We start from the raw sequence: 26275 nt of genomic DNA on the forward strand, positions 1-26275 counted from the left end.
AATAATAATAATGATAATAATATTAATAATAATAATCATTATTATTATTAATGTTATTTTTATTATCATCATCATCATCATTACAATTATCATTATTATTATAATCAGGGGGGAGAAGAAGATAATCATTATAATTATTATTGTAGATGATGATGATGATCATGATGATCATGACGACGATGATGATGATGACGACGAAACCGTAAATGCAGAGCCCGAAACTAAGTTTATCATGAAAAATGTTTTGTAAACACGCAACCAGAGTGTGAAGTATTTCAAACAGAGAAAAACTCCCAACAAATAATCAGCTAACATAAATGCATTTACATTCAATTTGGCTTATAAAGCAGAACTTTCATTAACTTTTTAATATCATTTTACGTATTACAATTTACCAGCTGAAGTTAAAGAAATTCCCACTATCAGTTTTTTCCTTACTGGAGAAAGGAAAATCTTATTAATAAATAAATTGATTAAAACTACAAAATAATATGTCGTTTTGTAAGCAAGTTATTTACCTCATAGATCGAGGTTCTCGAGCGTAACGTGCTCACGGTGTCACGATTCGCACAAGCAGGGGTATTTTCAATTCATGAACACCTCCTACTCGGTTAGTAACCTTAGAAACCTACACTTAAGGTTTAGGAGTAAATCACCAAAACACAGAAATATTTTATAAACGAGCAACAACGTTACGAATATTTTACCTGACCATTACATGTTCTGCCGTACAGTCCCGTACTTAAAATAATATGAAACAGTTGTCCCCCTTTGAAAATGAATGCCATTTGTAAAGAAATGAAAACAAACAATTGCTGAAAACTGTGTTCAACCTAGTTATGTGAAATTTCAACACCCACACGCTATTGCAAATGCATCAAAACGAACATATGTAACAGTTCCTTGAAAATGGTGAGTTTTTAAAGGCGTTTGACTGTCCGGAAGTGGGGCACCTTTAGGCAGTTCTTTTCGGAAATTCAATGTTTATATCAGTATTTTGACACTTGTTTTGTAGAGTAATATACACGCTATCATTACAAAAACTACACGATGTTGTTCATTTATCAAAAAATTCTGTGTTTTGGTGATATACTCCTAAACCTTAAAATTTAAGAAGGGAAACTACTGCGTTGGAGAAGGAAAGCGAAAGAGAAACTAAATAAACAAAGTTGTCAAAGTTTAAACAAAATGGCGACCAGTTTAGACAGGCTCTCTGATGAAACGTTTGATTTGCTTTGTTCGGTGTGTAAACGTAAGCATATAAACAAAGAAGCCGACAAATACTGCGTTGACTGTTCGGATTATTACTGTTCGATATGTGTCAAATTTCATGAGGATATTCCCGCCCTATCTGGACATAAGATTCTAGACAAGGGACAGTTTCAACATGGGACCAGCAAAGAATTGCCAATGGTACCAACCGAGCGATGTGACAAACATAATCATAAACCTGTGGACATGTACTGTCAAAACCACGATGATGTCGGCTGCTCTACATGTATGGCTGTTGAACACAGGTAAGTGCATAAGTTTATGGAGAAATTTTAATCTACCCAACAATCTTCTGGTCGTATATTGACATTCAGTGCAGACCCCGTTCTGCAATCGTAGGTCAAATTTCAATGTACACCCACGTCTGTGGTCATATATTAACATTCAGTGAAAACCCGGGTCTGCAATCACACATCAACATTCAGTAAAGTCTAGGTCGTAGATCGACATTGGAAAAAGCAATGGTCATAGATAAAAATTTGTTTTTAAAATTGTTTGGGTCGTAGGACGATATTCAATTGCAAATCAACATTAAAAACGTCAGCATTCGATAAAGTCCAAGAAGTAGAAGATCGACCTTCGGAATTTTTCAAAACATAGATCAACATTAATTGCATACCCTGTTTTTTCAATCGAAGAGCAATATGCCAAAAGAAAAAAAAAAATAAATCGACCATGATATAAAATCGACATTCGAAAAAGTTCAGGTCGTTCAACGACGTTCGAAACGTCTAGGTCATGAATTTAAATTTTAAGGGGTTTGTTTTCAAACAAATAATTTTAAAGGGTGTTTATTTTGGGGTTTAAATTTAACAAAGTATCTTTTAATTTTTTATGAACTTTTTTTTTCTTAACAACATTTTTTTTAATTCTTACATTTTTAATGTTAACTTCATTTTTAATAAATAAGAATACATTTTACTTCTTAATCCGACAAATTCAAAAAGGGAATGCCGGCAGCTTCATCTTTAAATTTTCCAATTACTTTTTATTATTATCAAAATAAAATTTGAGTTGTTATCGTAATCACTTTTATCAAATAAATCTTTGTCCTTATAAAAAGTCTTATACGCATTTTTGGGTTTTATTTCATAAACATAATGAATCAGGTCAGTAAACAATAATTTACAATTACTCTCGTATTTTCCTTAATGAAAATTATAATGAAAATATACATTAAATATTTTGATAAATCTAGAATGCCCCATCCAACATAACAAGGTCTGTTTAATAACAAACTTTCTTTTTATTCTATGAATACCAAAAAGGTTAGAGTTAAACATCGTTGAACTAACAAATGAGGTTTTGGCTATGATTTTAATAAAATTTTTTCATCATGAGTAATTTAATTTTAACCCTCTTGCGTAAATTCTCCTTTCGTCTTACCGAATACAGATTGTTCATTAACTTAAAAAAGTCCTTTTCAAATGAATTTTTTGCTTTAAGATCTTTTTTGGAGTATTAAAATCAATATACTTTTTTAACCAAGGAGATGAATCAAAGTTAATATTTTATGTATTTTGTTACTTTTAACCCTAATTGTGTTATAGTTCAAGTTTTTTATAATGAATACATAATTTTGTTTTTTCATTAAAGTTGGAACCAACCTTTACATTACTTTTCCTATTTCAAATTCTTTTTTAATATTTTACTATAATCAGAAAGCCTTTGATCGGTATTTTTTAATTTTTTTTCAGGAGCAAAGGATAATCTTTTGTGGGTTTATGTAATTCTTTTGGATATTCAAGATCACATTCAACTATAAAGTTAGTTTTACCTTTTGCAATAATTTCTAAATTGTTTTTGGATAAAAATTTTTAAAGTTTCCAGAGGGAAAAGGTTGCCCACATAGCCAACCGTAAAAGGTTATTGGCGTCAAGGTACATAATGTATTTGCTTTCTTCTTTTGAATTATAATCCTTCATTAAATTTTTTGTTTGCTTTACTGTATCTGTTTGAAATTAACTTATTCCTCCTCTCAGTCCCTTTCAATAAAAAGATACATATCAATATCAGTTTTTAAATCTAACTTAATTCCAGCATTTTTAACATTGTCCCAAGCTAAACCCAGGACTACTAAAATAATGACAAGGAATCTAATTTGTAGTACTCTAAAAACATAATTTTCTAAAATTTTCAATACAAACAGCTAAAATAATACATCAGTTTTTAAATATAGATCTGATATTCTCCATTGTTTAATTTTTAAATTTATTCAAACATTTTTAGCATGTTCGTATTTATTATCAGATAGTGTGTTTCATTTAAAAATGAATTAAAAATTTCTTTAGGAAGGTAATTTTGTTTCTTTGAATTTTTAAATGAATCCATGTAATCAAATGGAAAAACAACCTTTTGTCTTTAATAATTATGTTTTCACAATCAAATCTTGAGATAAATATTTTAAAATTTTGGAAATTTTTTTCTAGGTTACCAATTGATTGAGACAAAATTGAAATGAATCAATAAAGACCAAGTCAGAAATCATAAATGCCATATATCTTTTCCCTATTGTTTGGAAAAACATTAATTCTTTTTTAAATTTCCCTATTTGTTGCAAATAAAATGACCGTCATAACCTCTTAAAATTATGAAAAAATAACAGGAATTTTTGTTTAGTTTAAAATTAATATTACATTCTGAGTGAGCACTTCCTCTGAATTTTCCCGTTATATGACAATGATCTCTTACTTTGGTTGAATCTTCATATATTCTTTTTCACAATATGACAAAACTTTTGGTTTTGTAAATTCACTTTCATTTTTTTTTAGACATTCTCAAATCTTTGTTAAAAATTGTTTTTTAAATATTTTTTAAAATTTTTCTTTTCCTCAACCCCCTTTTTTCAAAAAAACTTAAAATAATTAGGCCCTCTAAAAATCGGGGTTTGGTTTAGATATTTATCGTTCAAAAACAACAAAAAAACTTTAAAAGCCGAAACCCACAATCTATATGATTTTGATAAGGGTTTCAGTAAAGGGAGTTTCAGTGGGGGGTAACCCCCGAAAAAAAATTTTTTGGGAAATGTTTAAAAAAACAGAAAAAAATTTTACAAAAGGTACTGCAAAACCTTTTAGGGAAAATTTAAAAAATTTATTTTATTTCCCTCTTTATTTTTACCCCCTTTTGGGGGTACCATTTAATAGCTAAAAAAATTTTGGGAAAATAGGTTCTTTTAAATTCTTTTTTGATTTAAAGTGTTGCAGACAAGATTTTCCAAAAATTTTTCTTTTTTGTTTTTTTTGTTTTTTTATTCATTAATCTTTTAAAAGGGTTTTTAAATCCAAACATAATTTTGGGACTAAGTTTTTGAGGGCTTTTACAGTATCATCAGTTTTTTATCAGTTTTTTAACATTTATTTTATAAATTTATTTTTTCAATTAATCATTAGTAATTGGGCAACTTTGTCACTGTTTTGTTTTTGTTTTTTTTGTTTAGTAAAATTTGGATAAAAACTTTTTTTCTTAAAACCCAAAAATAAAATTTAAATAATTTTCTTTTAAAAATTTTTATTTTGGGATTGATTTAAGGTAACGGGAAAATTTTAAATTTCCCAGTAATCAAGATCGTTTTTTATTTTTTTTTAATTTAAAAACCTTTCAAAATTTTTTTGACGGAAATTTATAAGCTAAATGCACCATTTAAAACATTTTTTATCATCATTCTTTATATTTATTAACCCTTTCTTTGGGGTTTTTGTAACTTTTTTGGAAATTTCTAAAATAATTGAAGCACCCAAGGGGACTAAAATTTATATTTTTTATTAATGAGCATAAACCCGGAATTCTATTCCGGCCATTCCCTTCGGAAACCCAAATTCCTTTTCATTTTTTATTTCATCCAAAGCTTGTTTGTAAAGTTTTTTTTATTTCTTTTGGTGTTTAATTAATTTCTAAAGCCTTTGTTTTGAAAATAAGCTGATTTATATATTTTTACATTTTTTATCCTTTTTGAAAAAATTTTTTTTTTAAAAAAGTTTTTTTTATCCCTTTTTTTAAGTTTAATTTCAGATTTAAGTTTTTTCATAAGAGTTTTTATATTTAAATAAAATTTGTTTTTTTGGGATCTTGTCATGGGTTAATTTTTAACTTAAAAATTTCTTATAATATTTTTTTGTGATTTCTCGTTTTTCCACCCTAATATTATATTTAAAAAAAAAAAAATAAATCCCCCTTATAAAAAATAATTAAAAAAAAAAAAAAAAAAATTTAAAAAAATAAAAAAAAAAAAATTTTAAAATTTTTCTTTAAGATGAATTAAAATTTTTTAAATTTTAAATTTTTTTTCCCGCGGGTTTTTTAAATTTATTTTTTAATTTTGGTTTTTTTCCTTTGCAGAAAATTGTTTTTAAACCCCTAAATTTAATTTTAAGGTTTTTGGGTGCTGCAAAATTTGCATAGGTTTTTTTCTTAGTGCACAATCGGTGGCAAAAAACTTTTTAGGATTGTTTCGAAAAATTTTGGGGGTCGGGGGACAATCTAATAAATTTTTCAGCTTTTTCTTCTTCATTTTAATAGAAAACCGCATTCCATTCAAATAAATTTTTTTTAAAAAAAAAAAAGGATCTAAAATTTTGTAATTTATAAATGACATTTTTTTATTTTCATCGCTAATTTTTTTTGTTTAAATTTTTGATTTAAAAACCCTTTCTTTTTTTAAAAATTTTTTATATGAATTTTTGTCTGGATTCATATTTTCTCCTAAAGAGTTTTTTTTGGGCCCAAAATTTAAAATTCTATCCCCTTTCTATAACCTTTCTAATAAATACTTTTTAAAAAAAAATCTCAAAAAACGCATGAAAATTTTAATACAGCTTTTTCTTTTTTTTACTTTTAAACCCGTTAATTTTAAATTTCCCTTTTCATGTGCATTTAAAGAGGTGTGAATAATTTTTTTTTTTTCTGCTTTCTAATGTATTGTAAAAATACCCCCTGAATAACTTTTTTTGGATTTTTTTTTATTTTTCCCGATCCGTGTTTTTGGTTAAAGTTTTTTTATTTTGTGGTGATGTGATTTAAAAAAAAAATTTTTGTCGTCAAGTTTTAGTTGTTTGTAAATATGGTAATTACTGAGGAACAAACACCAGCAACGCCAAAAATATAGGAATAGCTGGGAAAAAGGGGCTATGCAGTGAACAAAAAAACCCTGTGTAAATTTTTAAAACCGGTATTATCTTTCCCCCAAAATTTTTTAACTTTTTCTGTAAAACAGCAGCTAGGTTTTGTTAAGGAATAAATTAATTTATCCGTTTCTATCCATTATTATTTTGAAATAAGATTTTTTTTATCATTTTTTATAATTAAATTTTTTTTTCTAAATTTTAAAATTTTTTCAAGATCGCTAAACGGAACCCAACTATTTTTAATTTTTTGTATAACCCCTTTCCTTTTTTTAAAGTTGTTTTTTTTTAGTCTCGTCTAATAATTTTTTTTTCCCAAAAAAAATTCTTGTGTAGGAGGAAAAGGTTTTTGTCATAAAAGAAACCTTTTAACATTTTAAACATTTTAAAACTTTAATAGTGTACGTTTTGGGGGTTTGTATTTTTAATTCCAAAATTATAAATAAATTTCCCCTGGGCCCGTTTGGGTGTATATCCTTTTTTAAAATGTCTTTTAAGTTACTTAAGCGAAACCCATCACCAATTTTTTAAAATTTTTCTTTACCCCTTTGGGGGGGTTTTAAAACCCATATAAATTAAATTTTAAAAAGCCTTTATTTAAGTTTTTTCTGCTTTGGTTGGTCTCATTTTTATAATAGAATGTTTTGTTTTGTTATATTTATCAACCATATCCTGCAAATTATTTAAATAAGTATAAGTATTATTTGCTGTAAAATATTTCCACATTATTCTTTTTAAACTTCTATTAAATCTTTCTATTACTACAGCCTTTCCTTCATTAAATGTATGGTACATATTAATCTTATTTTTATTCAAAAATGATTCAAACTTTTTATTATAAAATTCTTTTCCTTCATCCACCCATAAATTTATTGGTAATCGCCCTTTTAAAATTATTTTTTCAAATGCTTCAGTAACAGATTCTCCAGTTTTATTCTTTAATGGAATAACCCAAGCATATTTACTAAATATATCAATAACGGTTAACAAGTACTTTACTCCTTTATTATATTTTGAAAAAGCTTGCATGTCAACTAAATCAGCTGACCAAGTATCATCAATATCATTAACTATCACTCTTCGTTTCCTAAATTTTCTTTTAATTGGTTTGTGTAATTCTTCTGCTAATTCATCGCTCCAATTTATTTCGGGGGTATACTCTACCCCCTTTTCCCGTTTTTTGACTTTTGTCCCAGCCCAAGTTTGTATTTTGTTTTAATTATAGGTTTCACAACTAAATGTTTTGCAATCTTTTCTCCAAATGTTTTTGATTTAGTTTTATTTAAATTGGAAAGCATTTTTTTGTCACATTCACTTTTACTTAGTCTTGAGTCATAGCAAAAATCATGGTCCATACTGCATCCAGTTCATTGACAGGGGGTCCATTATCTAGGGGATTTCCTGGCCCACAATAATTATATCCTGGAAGTGTTAAACCTTTCTTAGGTAATAAAGGTAACATTGCTTTGTGAATATCTAAATTACCTGCTTTGATAGTACTTTTAACAAACTTTGATTTTATTTTTCCACAAGATGAACAGGTAGCTTTTATCATTTTTCTCCCATTTTTTGTTATAACATAGTGAGGATTTACATTATCTGTAAATTTTCTTTCTTTCAAACAATATATTTTATTTTGTAAACTCATCTTATATTATATATGTTTAAAACTTTTTAGTCTGTTTAAAACCCATAGGTTTTAAATTGTCCGACATTGGATTTTTTAGAATAGGGGTAAGGGGTCAGTCCGGACCAAAGACTAAATCTTTTTTTGGTTAAACCAAAGGTTTTCATTCGGTTTAACTAAAGATTTAAAAGATTTTTAGGGTATCAAGGGTACCAAGTGCAACCGAAGGTTCCAGCTTCGCAAGTTAGTATTTTAAGTTTAGGGTAAGATTAAAGTCCACTTATAGAATAGGGTCAAGGGGTCAGGGGGGTCAGATTTTGAGCCAAAACAAACAATTACTATACTACTCTCACCTGAGCAATGCTCAGGTGAGTTTTTCTGATCGCTCGATGTCCGTCGTCTGTCGTCAGTCTGTCGTCCGTCAACATTTAGCTTATGTATGCGGTAGAGGCTGTATTTTTCAACTGATCTTCATGAAATTTTGTCAGAATAATTACCTTGATGAAATCTAGGCCGAGTTCGAAAACGGGTCATCTGGGGTCAAAAACTAGGTCACTAGGTCAAATCAAGGAAAAACCTTGTGTATGCGATAGAGGCTGTATTTTTCAATTGATCTTCATGAAATTTTGTCAGAATGATTACCTTGATGAAATCTAGGCCAAGTTCTAAAATGGGTCACCCGGGGTCAAAAACTAGGTCAGGAGGTCAAATCAAGGAAATGCCTTGTGTATGTGATAGAGGCTGTATTTTTCATTTTATCTTCATGCATTTTGGTCAGAATGATTACCTTGATAAAATCTAGGCCCAGTTGGAAAATGGGTTATCTGGGGTTAAAAGTAGGTCACTATTTCAAATCAAAGAAAAACCTTGTGTATGCGATAGAGGCTGTATTTTTCAACTGATCTTCATGAAATTTTGTCAGAATGATAACCTTGATGAAATCTAGGCCAGTTTCGAATATGGGTCATCTGGGGTGAAAAACTAGGTCACGTGGTCAAATCAAAGAAAAAACTTGTGTATGCGATAGAGGCTGTATTTTTCAATTGGTTTTCATGAATTTTGGTCAGAATGATTGCCTTGATGAAATAAAGGTCAAGTTTGAATATGGGTCACCTGGGGTCAAAAACTAGGTCGCTAGGATATATCAAAGAAAAATGTTTTGTATGCGATAGAGGCTGTCATGTTTACACTGTTATGGTGTGTTTATCAGGTGAGCGACCTAGGGCCATCTTGGCCCTCTTGTTCATTATTTAAGATTTTTTAATTGTGTTTTTTTTTTGTATTTTCTGGTCAAAAGTCTGAATTGTATTACCATAGTATGTACCGTTTATTTACTTTAAGAAAGAAAGAAATAATCAAGATCGCCCTGTTTGAAATTTTACAAAACATTATATGAAAATTTGATCGTTTTTAAAGAATTTTGCCTACATTCCTGTCGATATCTTATTAAAATTGTTATAGAATTCAAACTGTATTAGTTCTCAAGCGGTGTTTGAAGCGATTATATTAAAAAATGAATGCACTGCGCACGTTTTTTGTGTCAAAAGTAATCGCGATGTAAATTAGATATTACGATAGGGCGCACGTGCTTGTGGAATGGAAAAATTCCAGCATGACGTTTTGATATTTTTACGATTCGCGGGTAAATTCCAGTCAATCCAGGTAATTTTGCCTGATGTAATTTCTCAATTTGGTAAAGTTACCACGTAAAAATCACTCGCCCGATCGGTGGAGTAGTCCATTCGTGCTATCCTGACTTTAACTCGCCAATGCTTTAAGCCTTATAACTGTAGAATGCCGTACAAAAATCAACTTTCATTTTGTGAATTCGCCGATATAAGTACGATTCCCCCCCCCCCCCCCCATTTTTCACTTTTAAGGGTTTTATTTTATTTGCAGACCGTGGCTGAAAATTGGTTGACCGTCGGCCTACCCAACTTTTGATAGTGGACCTGCCGATATTTTGGTTGCGTCGGTCCAACGGTCCACCGCTAAGGTCGAGGCCTGATATTATTAAATACATCAGATTGTTATATTTGATGTTTAGTGTGCAGATAAAGTTGATCATCTACGGCACGATTTTTATTGCGCGGCGTCGCAAAAATATGCGGCCCGATTTTACCGCTAAAAAGTTTAGGGTCGGCGGCAAAAAATAGGGTAGATCGGGCCACCGGAAACAAACAATTTTTTTTTTTCACGCATCATACATTCAGTTTTAAAATATACATGTTATGCATTTCAATGTTTACATTGTACGTTAAAAGTGGGTAGAGAACCTGAAAGTTTAAGGTTTTAATACTTGGAAGAACACAACAATTCTATACTATACTGCATTTCTTTCTCCCTCGTCCTTTTCTTAAACGCTTGCATTTACTGAAAATTTCATTATTTCGCGTTGTTTTCATCTCCCATTGTCCTTTTTAAATTCACGGAACTTGTGCATTTACTAAGATTCGCCATACTTCTGCAGCTTAATGCATCACCATTTTACTTTTCTTTTTGAAACTCAATTCATGAAAGTTGTGCAGTAACTCGAATCTCTTTTACATTTGCGTTTTACCTAATCACACTTTTCCTTTCTTTAAATTGAAAGTTATGCAAAGATAAGCATTTATTTTAATCTCAGACAAATTTGCAATTTACTGCTTCCCTTTCCTTATTTTTTTAGCTCGACTATACGAAGTATAAGGAGAGCTATCCTACTCGACCCGGCGTCGGCGTCGGCATCTTTCAGCGTCCCCAGCTTGGTTAAAGTTTTTTTTTACACTTTCTCTTCTTTCAACTTATCTCTGTAATTACTTGATGGATTTGATTCAAACTTGAAATGCTTATTCCTCATCATTATCCACATCAATTGACATAAGGGCCATAACTCTGGCACCAATATTTCATGAATTATCCCCCCTTTTCACTTTGATTTTCAGGTTAAAGTTTTGATGCACTTTCACTCTATCTCTATTATTACTGAATGGATTTGATTCAAACTTAAAATAGTTGTTCAACATCATCACCCACATCATATGACACAAGGTGCATAACTCTGGCACCATTTTTTCATGAATTATTCCCCCTTTTCACTTAGATTTTCAGGTTAAGGTTTTGATGCACTTTCACTCTATTTCTGTTATTACTGAATGGATTTGATTCAAACTTAAAATAATTGTTCAACATCATCACCCACATCATATGACACAAGGTGCATAACTCTGACACCATTTTTTCATGAATTATTCCCCCTTTTTTACTTAGAATTTCAGGTTAAAGTTTTGATGCACTTTCACTCTATTTCTGTTATTACTGAATGGATTTGATTCAAACTTAAAATAATTGTTCAACATCATCACCCACATCATATGACACAAGGTGCATAACTCTGACACCATTTTTTCATGAATTATTCCCCCTTTTTTACTTAGAATTTCAGGTTAAAGTTTTGATGCACTTTCACTCTACCTCTGTTATTGCTGAATAGATTTGATTCAAACTTAAAATAGTTGTTCAGCATCATCACCCACATCATATGACACAAGATGCATAACTCTGGCACAATTTTTCATGAATTATTCCCCTTTTTACTTAGAATTTCAGGTTAAATTTTTATGCAGTTTCACTCTATCTCTGTTATTACTGAATGGATCTGATTCAAACTTAAACAATTGTTCAACATCATTACCCTTATCATATGTCACAAGGTGCACTCTGGGACCAATTTTTCATGAACTATTTCCCCTTTTTACTTAGAATTTTAGGTTAAAGTTTTGATGCACTTTCACTCTGTCTCTGTTATTACTGAATGGATTTGATTCAAACTTAAAATAGTTGTTCAACATCATCATCCACACCATATGACACAAGGTGCATAACTCTGGCACCAATTTTTCATGAATTATTCCCCCTTTTTACTTAGAATTTTAGGTTAAAGTTTTGATGCACTTTCACTCTGTCTCTGTTATTACTGAATGGATTTGATTCAAACTTGAAATAGTTGTTTAACATCATCACCCACACCATATGGCACAAGATGCATAACTCTGGCACCAATCTTTAATGAATTATGCCCCTTTTTGCTTAGGATATACTTATATAGTGTTTTGATACATTTTATCTTTACTTCTCTTATTACTTTAAGTTGATATTTTTGACATAGACTCAGGCTATTTAAGAAATAATATATCTCATCCAGTGATTTGTCGTTGAATAAATCATTGCTTGGAGTTCAGATGCGAAGGAATTATATCACGAGGGCGTAGCCCGAGTGATATAATAATACACATCTGAACGACAAGCAATGATTTATTCAAGAGCAAATCACTAAATGAGATATATTATTTCGATTCTAACACGTTATAAAGGATTTTAAAGTACATCCTTGATGACATGCATTAAATATTTGCCCGTTTTTAATCGGTTTCTTTTCCAGCGCGCCGCTATGCCGCTTGACGCCATGACGTAATAATTGTGACGTCAGAACAGTGATTTGTTGTATGATAATTCACTGCTTTCTTCCTTCTTTGTTTAATAGGAAAATGAATCGGATCGTGTTAGAATGTGCAATATCTTCATTCGCAATTGGAGTCATTAAACACTCCAGTGACAGCTCTAGTTTCCTCAGATGTGCCCAGTTTCACTATCCAGCATCGTCGAGCGCGCAGTCTCCTGTGACAGCTCTTGTTTTCTTCCCTCCAATCTATGTTCGCAGTGATTCTAATATTTATTTGTGATCATTTCGCTATTTTACTACATCTGTTTAATCCCCTCGCTGTTTTTAAATTCACAATTTATTAGATCGTATGATTTTACTGAAACCCTTTATAGTTTACATTTTCCTTACTTCTTATGAAAAGATTTTGTTTGTTGCAATAGATATCCTTTCAAAAAAATCTTCTTATAAAGTTAAAGACGCTCGCGGCAATTTCGTGATTTTTTTTTTTTGCAATAATTATATTATAATAGATTTTGATGAAATGTTCTGTATTACAAGATCATGTTATGATATATTGAAAATGAAATAAAAATATCAGGTCACCAGCACTGTTTCCGTTTTATTTGCCCCCAGATATTTATAGGTTATTAGCTTTGTATTGTGAAATATGCACGAGTTCTTCAGCGGAAATATTGCGCGATTTTAGGAGCGCAATATTCTTCCGCTGAAGAACGAGTGCAAAGATAATAACCTTTTTATTACATACGCATCTACACGTATAAATATTATATTATGTAAATATCATAAATATGTTCAATAGCCTGAATAGGATTGACAATACTGAAGTTAAAGAAAAAAATTGTGCAACAACACACACTGAATTACGTCACGCACCCGATATGAAATTCAGGCGTCAGTGTATTGAAAAATATTAACGTTTCTGTTACCAGTGTAACTTAACGTGGAATAGAAACGAGTATGTAATAAGATGCTTTTTTGAACATTTTTTCAAAATTTCCATACTCCTACTATGTATTTCAGTATAGTACAATAACTAGCATTAATTTGAAATCTAAGCATTTTTATTACAGAAAACAATATTTCTAGTGGAAACATGCACAGAGAAATCAAAAGAAATTGATTTTGTAAAAAAAAACAACAACAGTTGTTCTGCAGACCCGATTCTTATTTTTTCATATTTTTGTCGATCTTAAGTTGCGTTTTCTGCTATTTTATCGAGTTTCACATTATAGAACTAAATCAAACCCTGCACATGTATTTGATTATGTTTACCTAAACTAAAACAAAAAGAACATTTGTAGGTCACCATATTAGATTTGGCTTACTTTAACTTACAACACCCGTATTAAGTTATTACGTGAAAGACCTCTGAGGCCAGGTGGTTGCTGACTTCGAATCACTTGCCCTCTCAACTATGTGCTTGGAATTTCGCTTTGGGTGTGGGATTCTCATGTAAAAAAGCCATCCAGTCGGCTTGCAGTAGGCCGTTTGCTCTACCAAGGTGCCTGTCCGTATATGAAATAATGTTCAGAAGGGCACCTAGGGCTTTCCACCACCACGAAAATCTTAAAAGTCGCCTTATTATCTTTAATTGTCTTGGACTGACGTAAAACCCTTTATTAATGTTACAAAGTGGGCTCAAAAACCTCCTACATTCACACGTATTAAATAGTTCGTGTGCACGTAATAATACGTAATAAGTGATACATGCGTACGCCAGTAATCAATACTGTATAGATAATCCGGATCGTGAAGCACTGCTTCTAGAACTATGCACAGAAACTAGCTATTGCGCACACATGTTTTCATTATCACATGCAGATGTATCACTCATTTCGTCCACACGTAATAATTATTATTACGTGGGAATATATTATTAGGACTCATTACCGCCCAACGCGCAGGTGCCCTCAGGACGGATGCAGGTGCCCTCAGGACGGATATTTCTATACGATTCGTAAAAACATGACTGATATTTTTTCTTGCATATCATATACATATCAGTTTCAGTGACGCACAATAATAAAGTTGCAAGAAATATTTTCCATATTGACGTTCAAGTTTTATATCGGGTGCGTGACGTCAATTGTGACGTCAGTTTCATAGATATCGTCATGTTTATAAGTTCTTTAACGACGATATTTTCAGTTCTACTCAGGCTAAAGAACAAATTTATATCATTGATATAATGATTATACGTGTAGTATGTGTATGCTGTAAAACAGATTACAATGTATTAGATTTGCACCGAGTAATATGCATTCGTTCTTCCTAAAGTCGCGCACTATTTCTGCTGCAGAACTCGTGCATATTTCTCCACACAAAGTTAATAACCTACAATTACTTGCTCACTTTATATTGCTTCGTTGCGTTCTGTGCTTCAAAAGGGTCTTTTTACAGATTTAATTATAATTGGAATATGCAAACGCAATAGCATATGTCAACTCTGTGCCAACCGCGTACTTGTTGCTTTCATTTTGATTAACATATCTTGGGGAAAAAGTTTAATGGAAAAACGAGATCAAAACAAATTACTACACGCTTTGAACAAAATCTGAATTTTCAATCTCGTTTAGATTTGCCTGTATATTTTACTCGAATATAAGTAATGCGTTTAACCGCAAGACTTCGGTGAGTGTCAGTAACTCTTGCCTGTGTCTTCGTTTAGAGTTTCTCACATCATCGGTTAGAGTGAGGAACATGATATTAGATAGTATTGAGTGTGTTTTTTTTTGATAAAGCAGTTGCAGGAATATATATCTAAGATTAAAACTGGCATTGCATTTAATTGATCATTGCCTGTCTATAACTATTGTTTTTTGAAAACTTGAAATACATTTTTTATTGTGGAAAATAGCAAAATACTTCTTTTTACTCAATAATAGACGAATGTTTTTAAAATCTAAAATGTTTTGATCATTTTATGCGATCACTTTTACAATCTGAATACATATTCATACAAAGACACAAGTAAATGTAATCAAAGTAATTGTTTTAATATGAAAATTATATCAGCTGTGTCATACTGAGCGATACCGTACCAGCCGCCATTGAGATGTTATCACATCATATCGTTGAGACATGACTTACGTTGGAACGTAGTTCTCCCGGAGTGTGTTTCGAATGTCGATCTACAAGATGGATCTTTTTTAAATGTAGATCTTCGATTTCAAATCTGGGTCTGCAGTGAATGTTGGTCTGTGTCCCGGACTTTTTCGAATGTCATTCAACTGGACAATTTTCAAGTGTCCATCTTCGATATGAAGTTTATCGAATGCCGATCTACAATCTAGAGCTTTTATGACTGATATCTGCGCTTGCGGACCTGCGTCTACATTGAATATCGACCTACGATCCGAACAATTTTGAAAATTGAAGTCGACTTTTCGAATGTCGATCTACGACCTAATGTTTTTAATGTTGATCTTTGTTTACAAATCCGGGTCTACATTGAATGACGATCTACGGTTGCAAACCGGTGTCTACATTCAGTGGCGATCTACGATTGCAAACCAGGGTCTACATTGAATGTGGATCTACGATTGCAAACCAGGGTCTACATTGAATGTGGATCTACGATTGCAAACCAGGGTCTACATTGAATGTGGATCTATGATTGCAAACCTGGGTCTACATTATATGTTGATCTACATCTGCAAGCCTGGGTCTACATGACTGTTTAACTACTTTTCCAGACATGTGGTCTACAAGAAATGTCATTGTACGACCTAAACAATTTTGAAATAGGATGTCGATTTACGATTGTCGGTCTCATAGCCAACTTTACACAACTTTGAAAAATAAATCATTGTAGTGCCATACCACATGTACCGAATGATTCTGAACAGCACATGGGCTAAAATAGGCCATTAGAATTAACTCGGCGGTGAAAGTCGATGTTATTATATGACCATCTATGTTTTTTTTTTCAGATTATGTAAAGACATCTTCTATATCCCTGAATACATCCAGAACACCAACATACCTGCTCCTAAAGATGTCTTGAAAGCACTAGAAGCAACAGAGGATAAAGTTACGAGGCATCTTCGCAAGTTCCAACGTGAAAAAGAACGGATTTCGAACAACAGAACCGAGATTTTTGAGAAAATTGAAAAGATTGCAGAAGAAATAAAGCAGAGAGTTGATAAACTTAAACAGGACACTATGAAGAAGTCAGCAGATATGTTTGAACCCATGGAAAATATGACTGATCAAAATATTTCTGTGTTACAGTCCATGAAATCCAGTATCTCGTCTGCTAAGGAAAAGGTTTCATCATCTGGTATCAACATATCACAAGTGTTTGTCAGCACAAAGAAAGGTCAGAATGAAGCTTCTAAAGTCAGGGAACGTGCTGATGAATGTAACGCATCCTACCAAACTGTTGATATAGAATTTGAGAAGGACCAGATACTGTCGAAACTGCTGAATGAAATGACTACCCTCGGCAAGGTTACACAGCGTGATGTTAGGAAAATTCAACCTACACCTGATAGTGAGAAATTACAAAAAGACAGCAAAACTCTTTTTCAGATAAAAAATAAAAATAAATATAACGTCAAGGTCTCATCAGACAGAGGACCATGCTACATTTTCAGTGCCTGTGCTCTTGAAGATGGAACAGTAGTACTTGCTGATCATATTAACCAAAAACTAAAACATGTAGAAAGTAGCAACTATATTGTAACTGATTCCTGTGATCTATCTGATTTCCCACGGCAAGTATGTGTTATAAATAACCAGGAGGTTGCTGTCAGTTGTGACACAGCTGGAGTTAAGTGTGTTTCTCTTCAACCCAAAATGACAGTTACCAGACAGATAAAACCTGGTCATAGATGTTTTGGATTAGCGCATGTTGACGGACATCTGTATATTTCAGACATTGAATCAGTTTATGAATATACCACAACAGGAACAAAGCTTCACCAGTTCACCAAGAACCAGTCGGGACAACCGCTTTTTGACAATATATACAGTATAGCTGTAAGTGGTGACGGTGGTAAGATTTATATTGCTGATAGGAATTATGGTCTTATTTCTATGGACAGAACGGGCAAGGTACTCGGGACATTCAATGGCCCAGAAGTAAGCAGTCCCGAAGATGCTTTAGTAACAGACAATGGAAGTGTACTTGTTTGTGGATATAGCTCTAAAAATATCGTACAATTTGAGCCTGACTGCGAGATGGTCGGAGATGTACTGAAATCAAATAGTAACGAGAAAAGTTATACATCTATCTGTTTCAACTCTTTCAGTTCAAAACTGATCGTAGGTCGTTATAGGACAGATGAGATTGAAGTGTATGAGCTCATTTAAATGAAACTTTGTAGACAGTTCATACTGTTCATAGAACTACAAAAATATTCTTGTTAATAATATACTAGTACTTACTTAAGCTTTTAAGGGCCATTTTGTCCCGTTTCGTAAATATCCTTACATTCGATACATATATTGCACTCAGTCAGAAATAAAAACGGTGTTATTTTCCTTTTAGAAGTGCATTTGTTGTTAATTTTGCAAAAAGTTCTGATTCATAAAAATACTTAGGTTTGTGAAACATAAAAACATAAGGCATGTGTTACGATGTTTGGAATGTAAGAATCCGAGCACAATAAACTAATGTCTTCTGCTGATATAAAGCGCAAGTCAAACCTATTTCTACTTTGTCAATGTTTACGTTGCATATTATACACTTATTGAATGTGGCCGAGGGCAAATAGTTTTGATATTAACCGGCAACCCATTCAGTAGGTGTTTTATTACATGATACAGGAAATACATTTTCATACATTTTTTTCAATATTTTACTTTCGCTGAGCAAAATTTACTGTTGAACTATAGACCGGTCAATAGCACAAACTATGGACTGGTGATTTATATAAGAGGTAATGTAATAATAATTTCTACTTGCATGAATTTACGTCTAGAAATCTCAACCTTCTTGTAAGATCTATTTTAGCTCACAGATGTCATTGTTGCATTTTGAGATTACTCTCGCAATAATTTTTGTGCGCCCCCTCCCCCATTTTTTAGCTCACCTGAGCACGAAGTGCTCAAAGGTGAGCTTTAGTGATCACCCTGTGTCCGTCGTCGTCCGTCGTCCGTCCGTCCGTCGTCAACAATTTGACTGTTAACACTCTAGAGGTCACATTTTTGGCCCAATCTTAATGAAACTTGGTCAGAATGTTACCCTCCATAAAATCTTGGACGAGTTCGATATTGGGTCATCTGGGGTCAAAAACTAGGTCACCAGGTCAAATCAAAGGAAAAGCTTGTTAACACTCTAGAGGTCACAATTTTGACCCAATCTTAATGAAACTTGGTCAGATTGTTACCCTCCATAAAGTCTTGGACGAGTTCGATATTGGGTCATCTGGGGTCAAAAACTAGGTCACCAGGTCAAATCAAAGGAAAAGCGTGTTAACACTCTAGAGGTCACATGTTTGGCCCAATCTTAATGAAACTTACTCAGAATGTTACCCTTAATAAAATCTTGGACGAGTTTGATATTGGGTCACCTGGGTTCAAAAACTAGGTCAACAGGTCAGATCAAAGGAAAAGCCTGTTAACACTCTAGAGGTCACAATTTTGGCCCAATCTTAATGAAACTTAGTCAGAATGTTATCCTTAAAAAAGTCTTGGACGAGTTTGATATTGGGTCATCTGGGGTCAAAAACTAGGTCACCAGGTCAAATCAAAGGAAAAGCTTGTTAACACTGTAGAGGCCGCATTTATGACTATATCTTCATGAAACATGGTCAGAATGTTAATATTGATGATCTTAAGGTCCAGTTTGAATCTGGGTTATGTAGGATTAAAAACTAGGTCACCTGGTCAAATCAAAGGAAAAGCTAGTTAACACTGTAGAGGCCACATTTATGACCATATCTTAATGAAACTTGGTCAGAATGTTTATCTTGATGCTCTTTAGGTCAGGTTTAAATCTGGGTCAGCTGGGGTCAAAAACTAGGTCACTAGGCTAAATCAAAGGAAAAGCTTGTTAACATTCTAGAGGCCACATTTATGACTATATCTTCATGAAACTTAGTCAGAATATTAAACTTGATGATCTTTAGGTCCAGTTCGAATCTGGGTCATGTTGGGTCAAGAATTAGGTCATGGGGGCAAATCAAAGGAAAAGCTTGTTAACACTCTAGAGGCCACATTTATGACTGTATCTTCATGAAACTTGGTCAGAATGTTAAAATTGATTATCTTTAGGTCAAGTTCGAATCTGGGTCATGTTGGGTCAAAAACTAGGCCATGGGGTCAAATCAAAAGAAAAGCTAGTTAACACTGTAGAGGCCACATTTATGAACATATCTTGATGAAACTTGGTCAGAATGTTAATCTTGATGATCTTTAGGTCAATAGGTCAGGTGAGCGATACTGGGCCTTCATGGCCCTCTTGTTTTGGAAGGGGGTTCTCTTAGAGTTGCCCTTGTCCATTCGTCTGATCGTCTGAATATTTGTTGTGCATATCTCAAGAAGTATTTGACCCAGAGTCATCAAATCTCCCTCATTTTTGGGTGAAAACGACGAAAAACTGATCTGTTGATCCTGTAATTTCGATTCACGTGATTCTATGTAAGATTCTAATAACTTTTTGTTACCATTTTTATGCCCCCGGCATCTACTGATGCGGAAGGCATATAGTGATCGTCCTGTCCGCCCGTCCGTTCGTTCGTCCGTCCGTACAAGGTTAACCAAATGGGACCGTTTCGTTTAGCATCAATACCCCTTACTAGAATGACTTGATACTAATGCAGATGTAACCTGCGACCATTTCTCATCTTCAGACAGCACCTGACCTCACCTGTTTGATCTTGACCTTGACCTCATTTTGGACTTAGGTTGCTTTATATGGGCCATCTCTTGGTTAATCAAATGGGACCGTTTCGTCTAGTATCAGTACCGCTTACAAGAATACAGATGTAACCTGTGACCATTCCTTATCTTCAAACATCACCTGACCTCAGTTTAACCTTGACCTTGACCTCATTTCGGACTTAGGTTGCTTTATGTGGGCCATCTCTTGGTTAACCAAATGGGACCGTTTCGTCTAGCATTTATACCACTTACAAGAATGAATTGATACTAATACAAATGTAACCTGTGACCATTCCTCATCTTCAAACATCACCTGACCTCAGTTTAACCTTGACCTTGTTTTGGACTCGTGTTGCTTTGTATCAACAAGGATGCCACCGGGGACATCAAGCGTTTATTGAACGCAGCTCTTGTTTTCTTTAAATTCACTTTTTGTGCGTTGGAGATATGACAAAATTTGTAAAAGGTGTGCTGCTCTGACTGAAAGTATACTGGCAAAGCTACATCTCATTAAATGGATTTAGAGCAATTCTTGATCTAAGACTCCCCGTACTTTGACTCAGTGTTGCTATGTTTGCTGGTCCTTTGGAATCATGGATTAAATCCATTTTACTGTAATAGCATTCCAGGGGCCATGAAGGGTATTGCACATTTCATTACCTCTCATGAACAGACTCAATCAAACCGAGTCTGCTATTATGCTGTTTTGTTGCGTTCTATGCTTCCAAAAGATCCTTTCATAGATTTTATTTATCTGAGCTTATAGGACAAAGTGTTCTTCTTTACAGGGACATAAACGTCAAATGATGACAGATGTAAGTGGTTATTGTTTATATCACCATTACTTTTATAAATACCACTGCAGTACTCAAAGTCCTGGAGAAAAATGCACTTTTTGTTACCGATATAGTCAGAGACGGGACAGAGAACAAACATTAAGCGGAATTTGTCCTAATCATGCCACCATTTAGGCCTGTACATGTATTCTACTCAGCCATAGAACCCGTCAAGATAAACAAAATAATACAAAGTTGGAGATAGAGCGCTATATGAATCAGACGATGAAATGTTGAAAATTATACAGAAAGAATCGTTCCATTCATGCGGTAATTTCTACAGAAAAGTTTACTGGTACCAGATATAGTATGTTTTTTTATACCAGTGCCTTGATTTACAATGTTGTACTCGGCTCGAGAGGATTTTGCCAGGCTTGGATCCCACGGGGTGCTTGTACCGAGTGTGATCTGGTCTGACAAAATCCACGAGAGCTGAATGCATCATTGCAGATCATGGTAGGCCTATTGTTTTATTGACTTGTTTATCATGTATTGTCCGTAAGTATTGACCTGGCACTCATTAATCTTCGCCAACATCTTCAGGTGTTTTCGTTAATTTACGCAACATTTGTATGCTGAAATAATCTATATTACTAAAGTAACATAAACAGTTAACCAATGACACGGTGGCATAGAGGTAAGCTGTCTGACTTCCACGCACGTTACCAGGGGTTTGAAATCACTTATGTCATTTTTTTAATTTAATGTATTGTAATGTTTTTGATACCTGTTTTCTTTTTACATTATTTAATGTGTCATATTTCTTGAATTTTAATTGTTTTGTATGGTATTATTTATTTTATGGAATGCTAGTGACCAGTAATTTGTCTTTTTATCTCGGGTACTTTTAAACAATTTTATTCCACTTTTTCTACAACGGGTAAATATGATTACTGTTAATAAATGAACCATAAATATCATGATACGTTTGCTCAAATAAGTAGTAAGTCTGCTTATAAAAATCGGTGACAAAAAAAAAAGATATACTCAGACGTAAGACTCGAACCCACAACCCTGACATTGGCAGATAAACGCTTTGTCCACACAGCTACCCACACATGCGACAGTATATTAATTAAGAATTATATATGTAATAGTTATATCGCTAATTATGTTCGGACACCGAAAATTAATTTACAGAAATATACGGAATATTCATGAGTGCCAGGTCAATACTTACGGACAATACACATACATGTACCTATTTTTGGGGTTATATCACTCAATCACAGTTGACTATAATTTTAGATAAAATGACTGAAAACTCGTTTTAAACGGCATGGAAGGCAGAGTCGCTCTTGTGACGTCATTTCCGATGACTATTTTTCCATATCCGAACAGGTAATACCGTTAAGTGAAACATGTTGTAATTAGGTATAAAATAAATGGACATGTTCGTTTAGAATTCGGTAAGATTCTGTTGTGTTGAATTTCAGAGCATTGCAAATTTTCAAACCATGCTTTTAACACTAGCAGCTGAAGTTCGATAAGGCCTACATTTTCGGACCGCATATTTGGTATGAAACTATTAGGGGGATAGATAAGGCGACTATAAGATTTTCTTCTAAATGCAAACTTTTTATACCTTGGGATGAGATACAATTTGGACTCAACTTGTTAGATAGACCTGATTTGTTGGAACATTCTTTCAAAGGGAAGTTTCCAGATAGGTAAATATAACGTTTTTTACGGAATGAATAGAATTGGGTTCCAACATACAAGGTGTATTAGGGCTATATATACATATATATTTACATGTATTTAAATACATGTGACGTCACATGCGCGGATTAATAAAACATTTTAAGAATCCAACTGTGATGGCAATAAGACTGGACAATATCTAAGTTTGTGTTGTTCAGTTAGTAAAAGTCAAAGGGTCTGTCAGTACAAAAGTATTTAGTACAAAACAAACAGTTTTATTTTTATAATTTTTATTTTCTTCTCATTTTTTAAACTTTTTCTTTCATAAGTTGTTAATAACGAATAACAAATAAAATCAATAGATTTAATGCTGATTTTACTTTTAACAACATCTTCTCTATCCTGGGATGATGGTATTCCACTTTTAATAATAGTTCATTGTTTAAGGGGAAGTGCTTAATATTCCTCGCCTTCCTCCTCGCCCTCACCCTCAACGGAGTCAACACCGACCTCTTCGTAATCCTTCTCGAGGGCAGCCAAATCTTCACGAGCCTCGGAGAACTCACCCTCTTCCATACCCTCTCCGACGTACCAGTGGACGAAAGCTCTCTTGGCGTACATCAAGTCGAACTTGTGGTCAAGACGAGCCCAAGCCTCGGCGATGGCAGTGGTGTTGCTCAACATGCACACGGCACGCTGGACCTTGGCGAGATCACCACCTGGCACAACAGTTGGTGGCTGGTAGTTGATTCCGACCTTGAAACCAGTTGGACACCAGTCGACGAACTGGATGGTTCTCTTGGTCTTGATGGTGGCGATGGCGGCGTTGACATCCTTGGGGACGACGTCACCACGGTACAACATGCAGCAAGCCATGTACTTGCCGTGACGTGGGTCACATTTCACCATCTGGTTTGCTGGCTCGAAGCAGGCGTTGGTGATTTCGGCAACGGAGAGCTGCTCGTGGTAGGCCTTCTCGGCGGAGATGACTGGGGCGTATGTGGCGAGGGGGAAGTGGATACGTGGGTATGGCACCAAGTTGGTCTGGAATTCAGTCAAGTCGACGTTGAGGGCACCATCGAATCTCAGAGAGGCAGTGATGGAGGAGACAATCTGGCCAATCAGTCTGTTCAAGTTGGTGTAGGTTGGTCTCTCGATGTCCAAGTTACGACGGCAGATATCGTAGATAGCCTCGTTGTCGACCATGAAGGCGCAGTCGGAGTGTTCCAGGGTGGTGTGGGTGGTCAAGATGGAGTTGTATGGTTCAACGACGGCAGTGGCGATCTGTGGAGCTGGGTAGATGGCGAATTCCAGCTTGGATTTCTTTCCGTAGTCGACTGAGAGACGTTCCATAAGAAGGGAGGTGAAACCAGATCCGGTACCACCACCGAAGGAGTGGAAGATGAGGAATCCCTGGAGACCGGTACACTGGTCAGCCAATTTACGGATTCTGTCGAGGACAAGGTCGACAATTTCCTTACCAATGGTGTAGTGACCACGGGCGTAGTTGTTGGCGGCATCCTCCTTGCCGGTGATGAGCTGCTCGGGATGGAACAACTGGCGGTAGGTGCCGGTACGGACCTCATCTGGAAGAAGAAAAAGAAACGTCCGTAAGTATAGATTGCTACAAGTCCAGACAACAATTATATCTTAAGTAATAAGTGGCATTTGGTTTCTATCGAATATATAAATTAAAAATGCTCCGATGAAACCTACTATTTAAGTTATTACCAACTAGTTCAGTTAACTTATCATCAACTTATTCAGGAAAAATGCATTTTAGTGCTTATCTAAATACTCTTTGACTGCACTCTGGCATATTTTAGATATGTTTTTTACAAAAGTATCAAATAATTACATTTTATTGAATTATATAAAAACATGTCATTATAAGAGCATAATCTCGTAAAACCGCAGCATATTCCGTCAAGACTGAATTCTATGTTTGACGGAACTACTTTCGAATATTCGCGCGGACTGTATCGATTTTTATGATTGTTATATAAAATTTAGTGACTTAACTTACCGACTACGGTTGGCTCCAAGTCGACGAAGACAGCTCTGGGCACGTGCTTGCCAGCGCCGGTCTCGCTGAAGAAGGTGTTGAAAGAATCATCACCACCTCCGATAGTCTTGTCACTGGGCATCTGACCATCAGGCTGGATACCATGCTCGAGACAGTACAACTCCCAGCAGGCATTACCGATCTGGACTCCGGCCTGTCCGACGTGGATAGAGATACATTCACGCTGAAAGGGGAAAAAGAAAAGTTATAAATTTCATTTGTAATTATACTGACTTAAATTCTAAAACACTTTAACTTTCGCTATTCATAACTTACGCCATGTAATGTATGATAAGTCTTTAAAGACCGAATCAAGCTGCATTCCTTAGAGATTAAAATTTAGTTGGCTTTTGAACTATTTATTTGAAATCGATATTCAAATATTTGTCCAATCCTATTATACCATATTTAATGTATATCGAACATGTAAGTTTTTTACAGCTTTGTATAACAAAATACCGCCTTTTGTGGTTTGACAAAGACATAATTTTCAATAAAGATTTAAACATTTTCAAATTTAATATCACAATTCAATAAAAGTCTATTTACCCTACATGATTGGCGCGGTCAAGTTTATAGCGATATCTAAGGACACGTATAGACAAAGTTTAAATTGTTTAACGTAGCAACGGACAGCATTGCTAACAACTTAAACATAAATTATGATTTATACTTATTTTACATAACAGGTATAAACCTAAAAGGTATAAAAAAAAAACAAATTCAATGACAGAAAAAAATGCAAATATTGGTTTGGCAAATAGGTTTTCGCAACATTATGGACTGTCTTCATATGAACAAAATATCATTAAAATTATCAAAATTTCGCAGTTTTCAAGTAGACGGATTTTTGAAGAAAACAAACAAATTAAATAGGAAATAACAAATGTGTTGACTAAAGTAGATAAATCATTCCGAAAGCATTTCAGCTAAAGTAAAATTAAACCATTTCAGTTTAAATCTATTTTCTTTTTTCTCAAGTCAACGATCTGCCGAATGATAAAATCATTACACTACAAAAAAAAAGAGTAAAAGTAAAGAAAATTCACTTACCATGATTCCTGTTTAGTTGGTTTTTTGCTGGAAAAACGAACAAAGTAACCTCACAAATAACGTAATGTGTCGTCGTGAGAATAGGAATGGTAGCGCAACACGTTCAACGGGGCTTTTTATTGTCGTCTGCTTGGCCGTTGCGTAGCATATAAACAAACCAAAAAGCACCGTTTTCATTGGTTAACTCAGTCACGTGACAAAACGGATGCGGCCATCTTGGTTTCAAGTTTCGACGCGATTCAACTTAAGTTAAAATGAAAAGCCGGGGACAATAAAAACACAATCGGCGGCCGATGGATTAGCAACTAATGTTTTGGATAAGTGACAAATGTTTTATCTGTAGTTAAGAAAAATAGCTCTCATTCCGTTTGTAAAGGCCTATTG

General features: G+C 33.9%; 2 protein-coding genes across 2 annotated transcripts; one reads left to right on the forward strand and one right to left on the reverse strand.

Annotated features, from left to right (window-relative positions):
* Window positions 1–1167: 1167 nt before the first annotated feature.
* On the forward strand, window positions 1168–18118 carry LOC123532792 (E3 ubiquitin-protein ligase Midline-1-like). Its single transcript, XM_053517541.1, has 2 exons — window positions 1168–1517; window positions 16396–18118. The coding sequence occupies exons 1-2, from the start codon at window positions 1189–1191 to the stop codon at window positions 17777–17779; spliced, it is 1713 nt and encodes a 570-aa protein (XP_053373516.1). The 5' UTR covers window positions 1168–1188; the 3' UTR covers window positions 17780–18118.
* Window positions 18119–23046: 4928 nt separating this feature from the next.
* Window positions 23047–26052, reverse strand: LOC123531289 (tubulin alpha-1A chain-like). Its single transcript, XM_045312116.2, has 3 exons — window positions 25892–26052; window positions 24800–25022; window positions 23047–24359 (listed from the first exon to the last, which is right to left on the reverse strand). Exons 1-3 carry the CDS (start codon window positions 25892–25894, stop codon window positions 23230–23232), a joined length of 1356 nt encoding a protein of 451 aa, XP_045168051.1. The 5' UTR covers window positions 25895–26052; the 3' UTR covers window positions 23047–23229.
* Between the last annotated feature and the right edge of the window lie 223 nt (window positions 26053–26275).

The sequence above is a fragment of the Mercenaria mercenaria genome, chromosome 11 (assembly GCF_021730395.1).
Source record: "Mercenaria mercenaria strain notata chromosome 11, MADL_Memer_1, whole genome shotgun sequence".
NCBI lineage: Eukaryota > Metazoa > Mollusca > Bivalvia > Venerida > Veneridae > Mercenaria > Mercenaria mercenaria.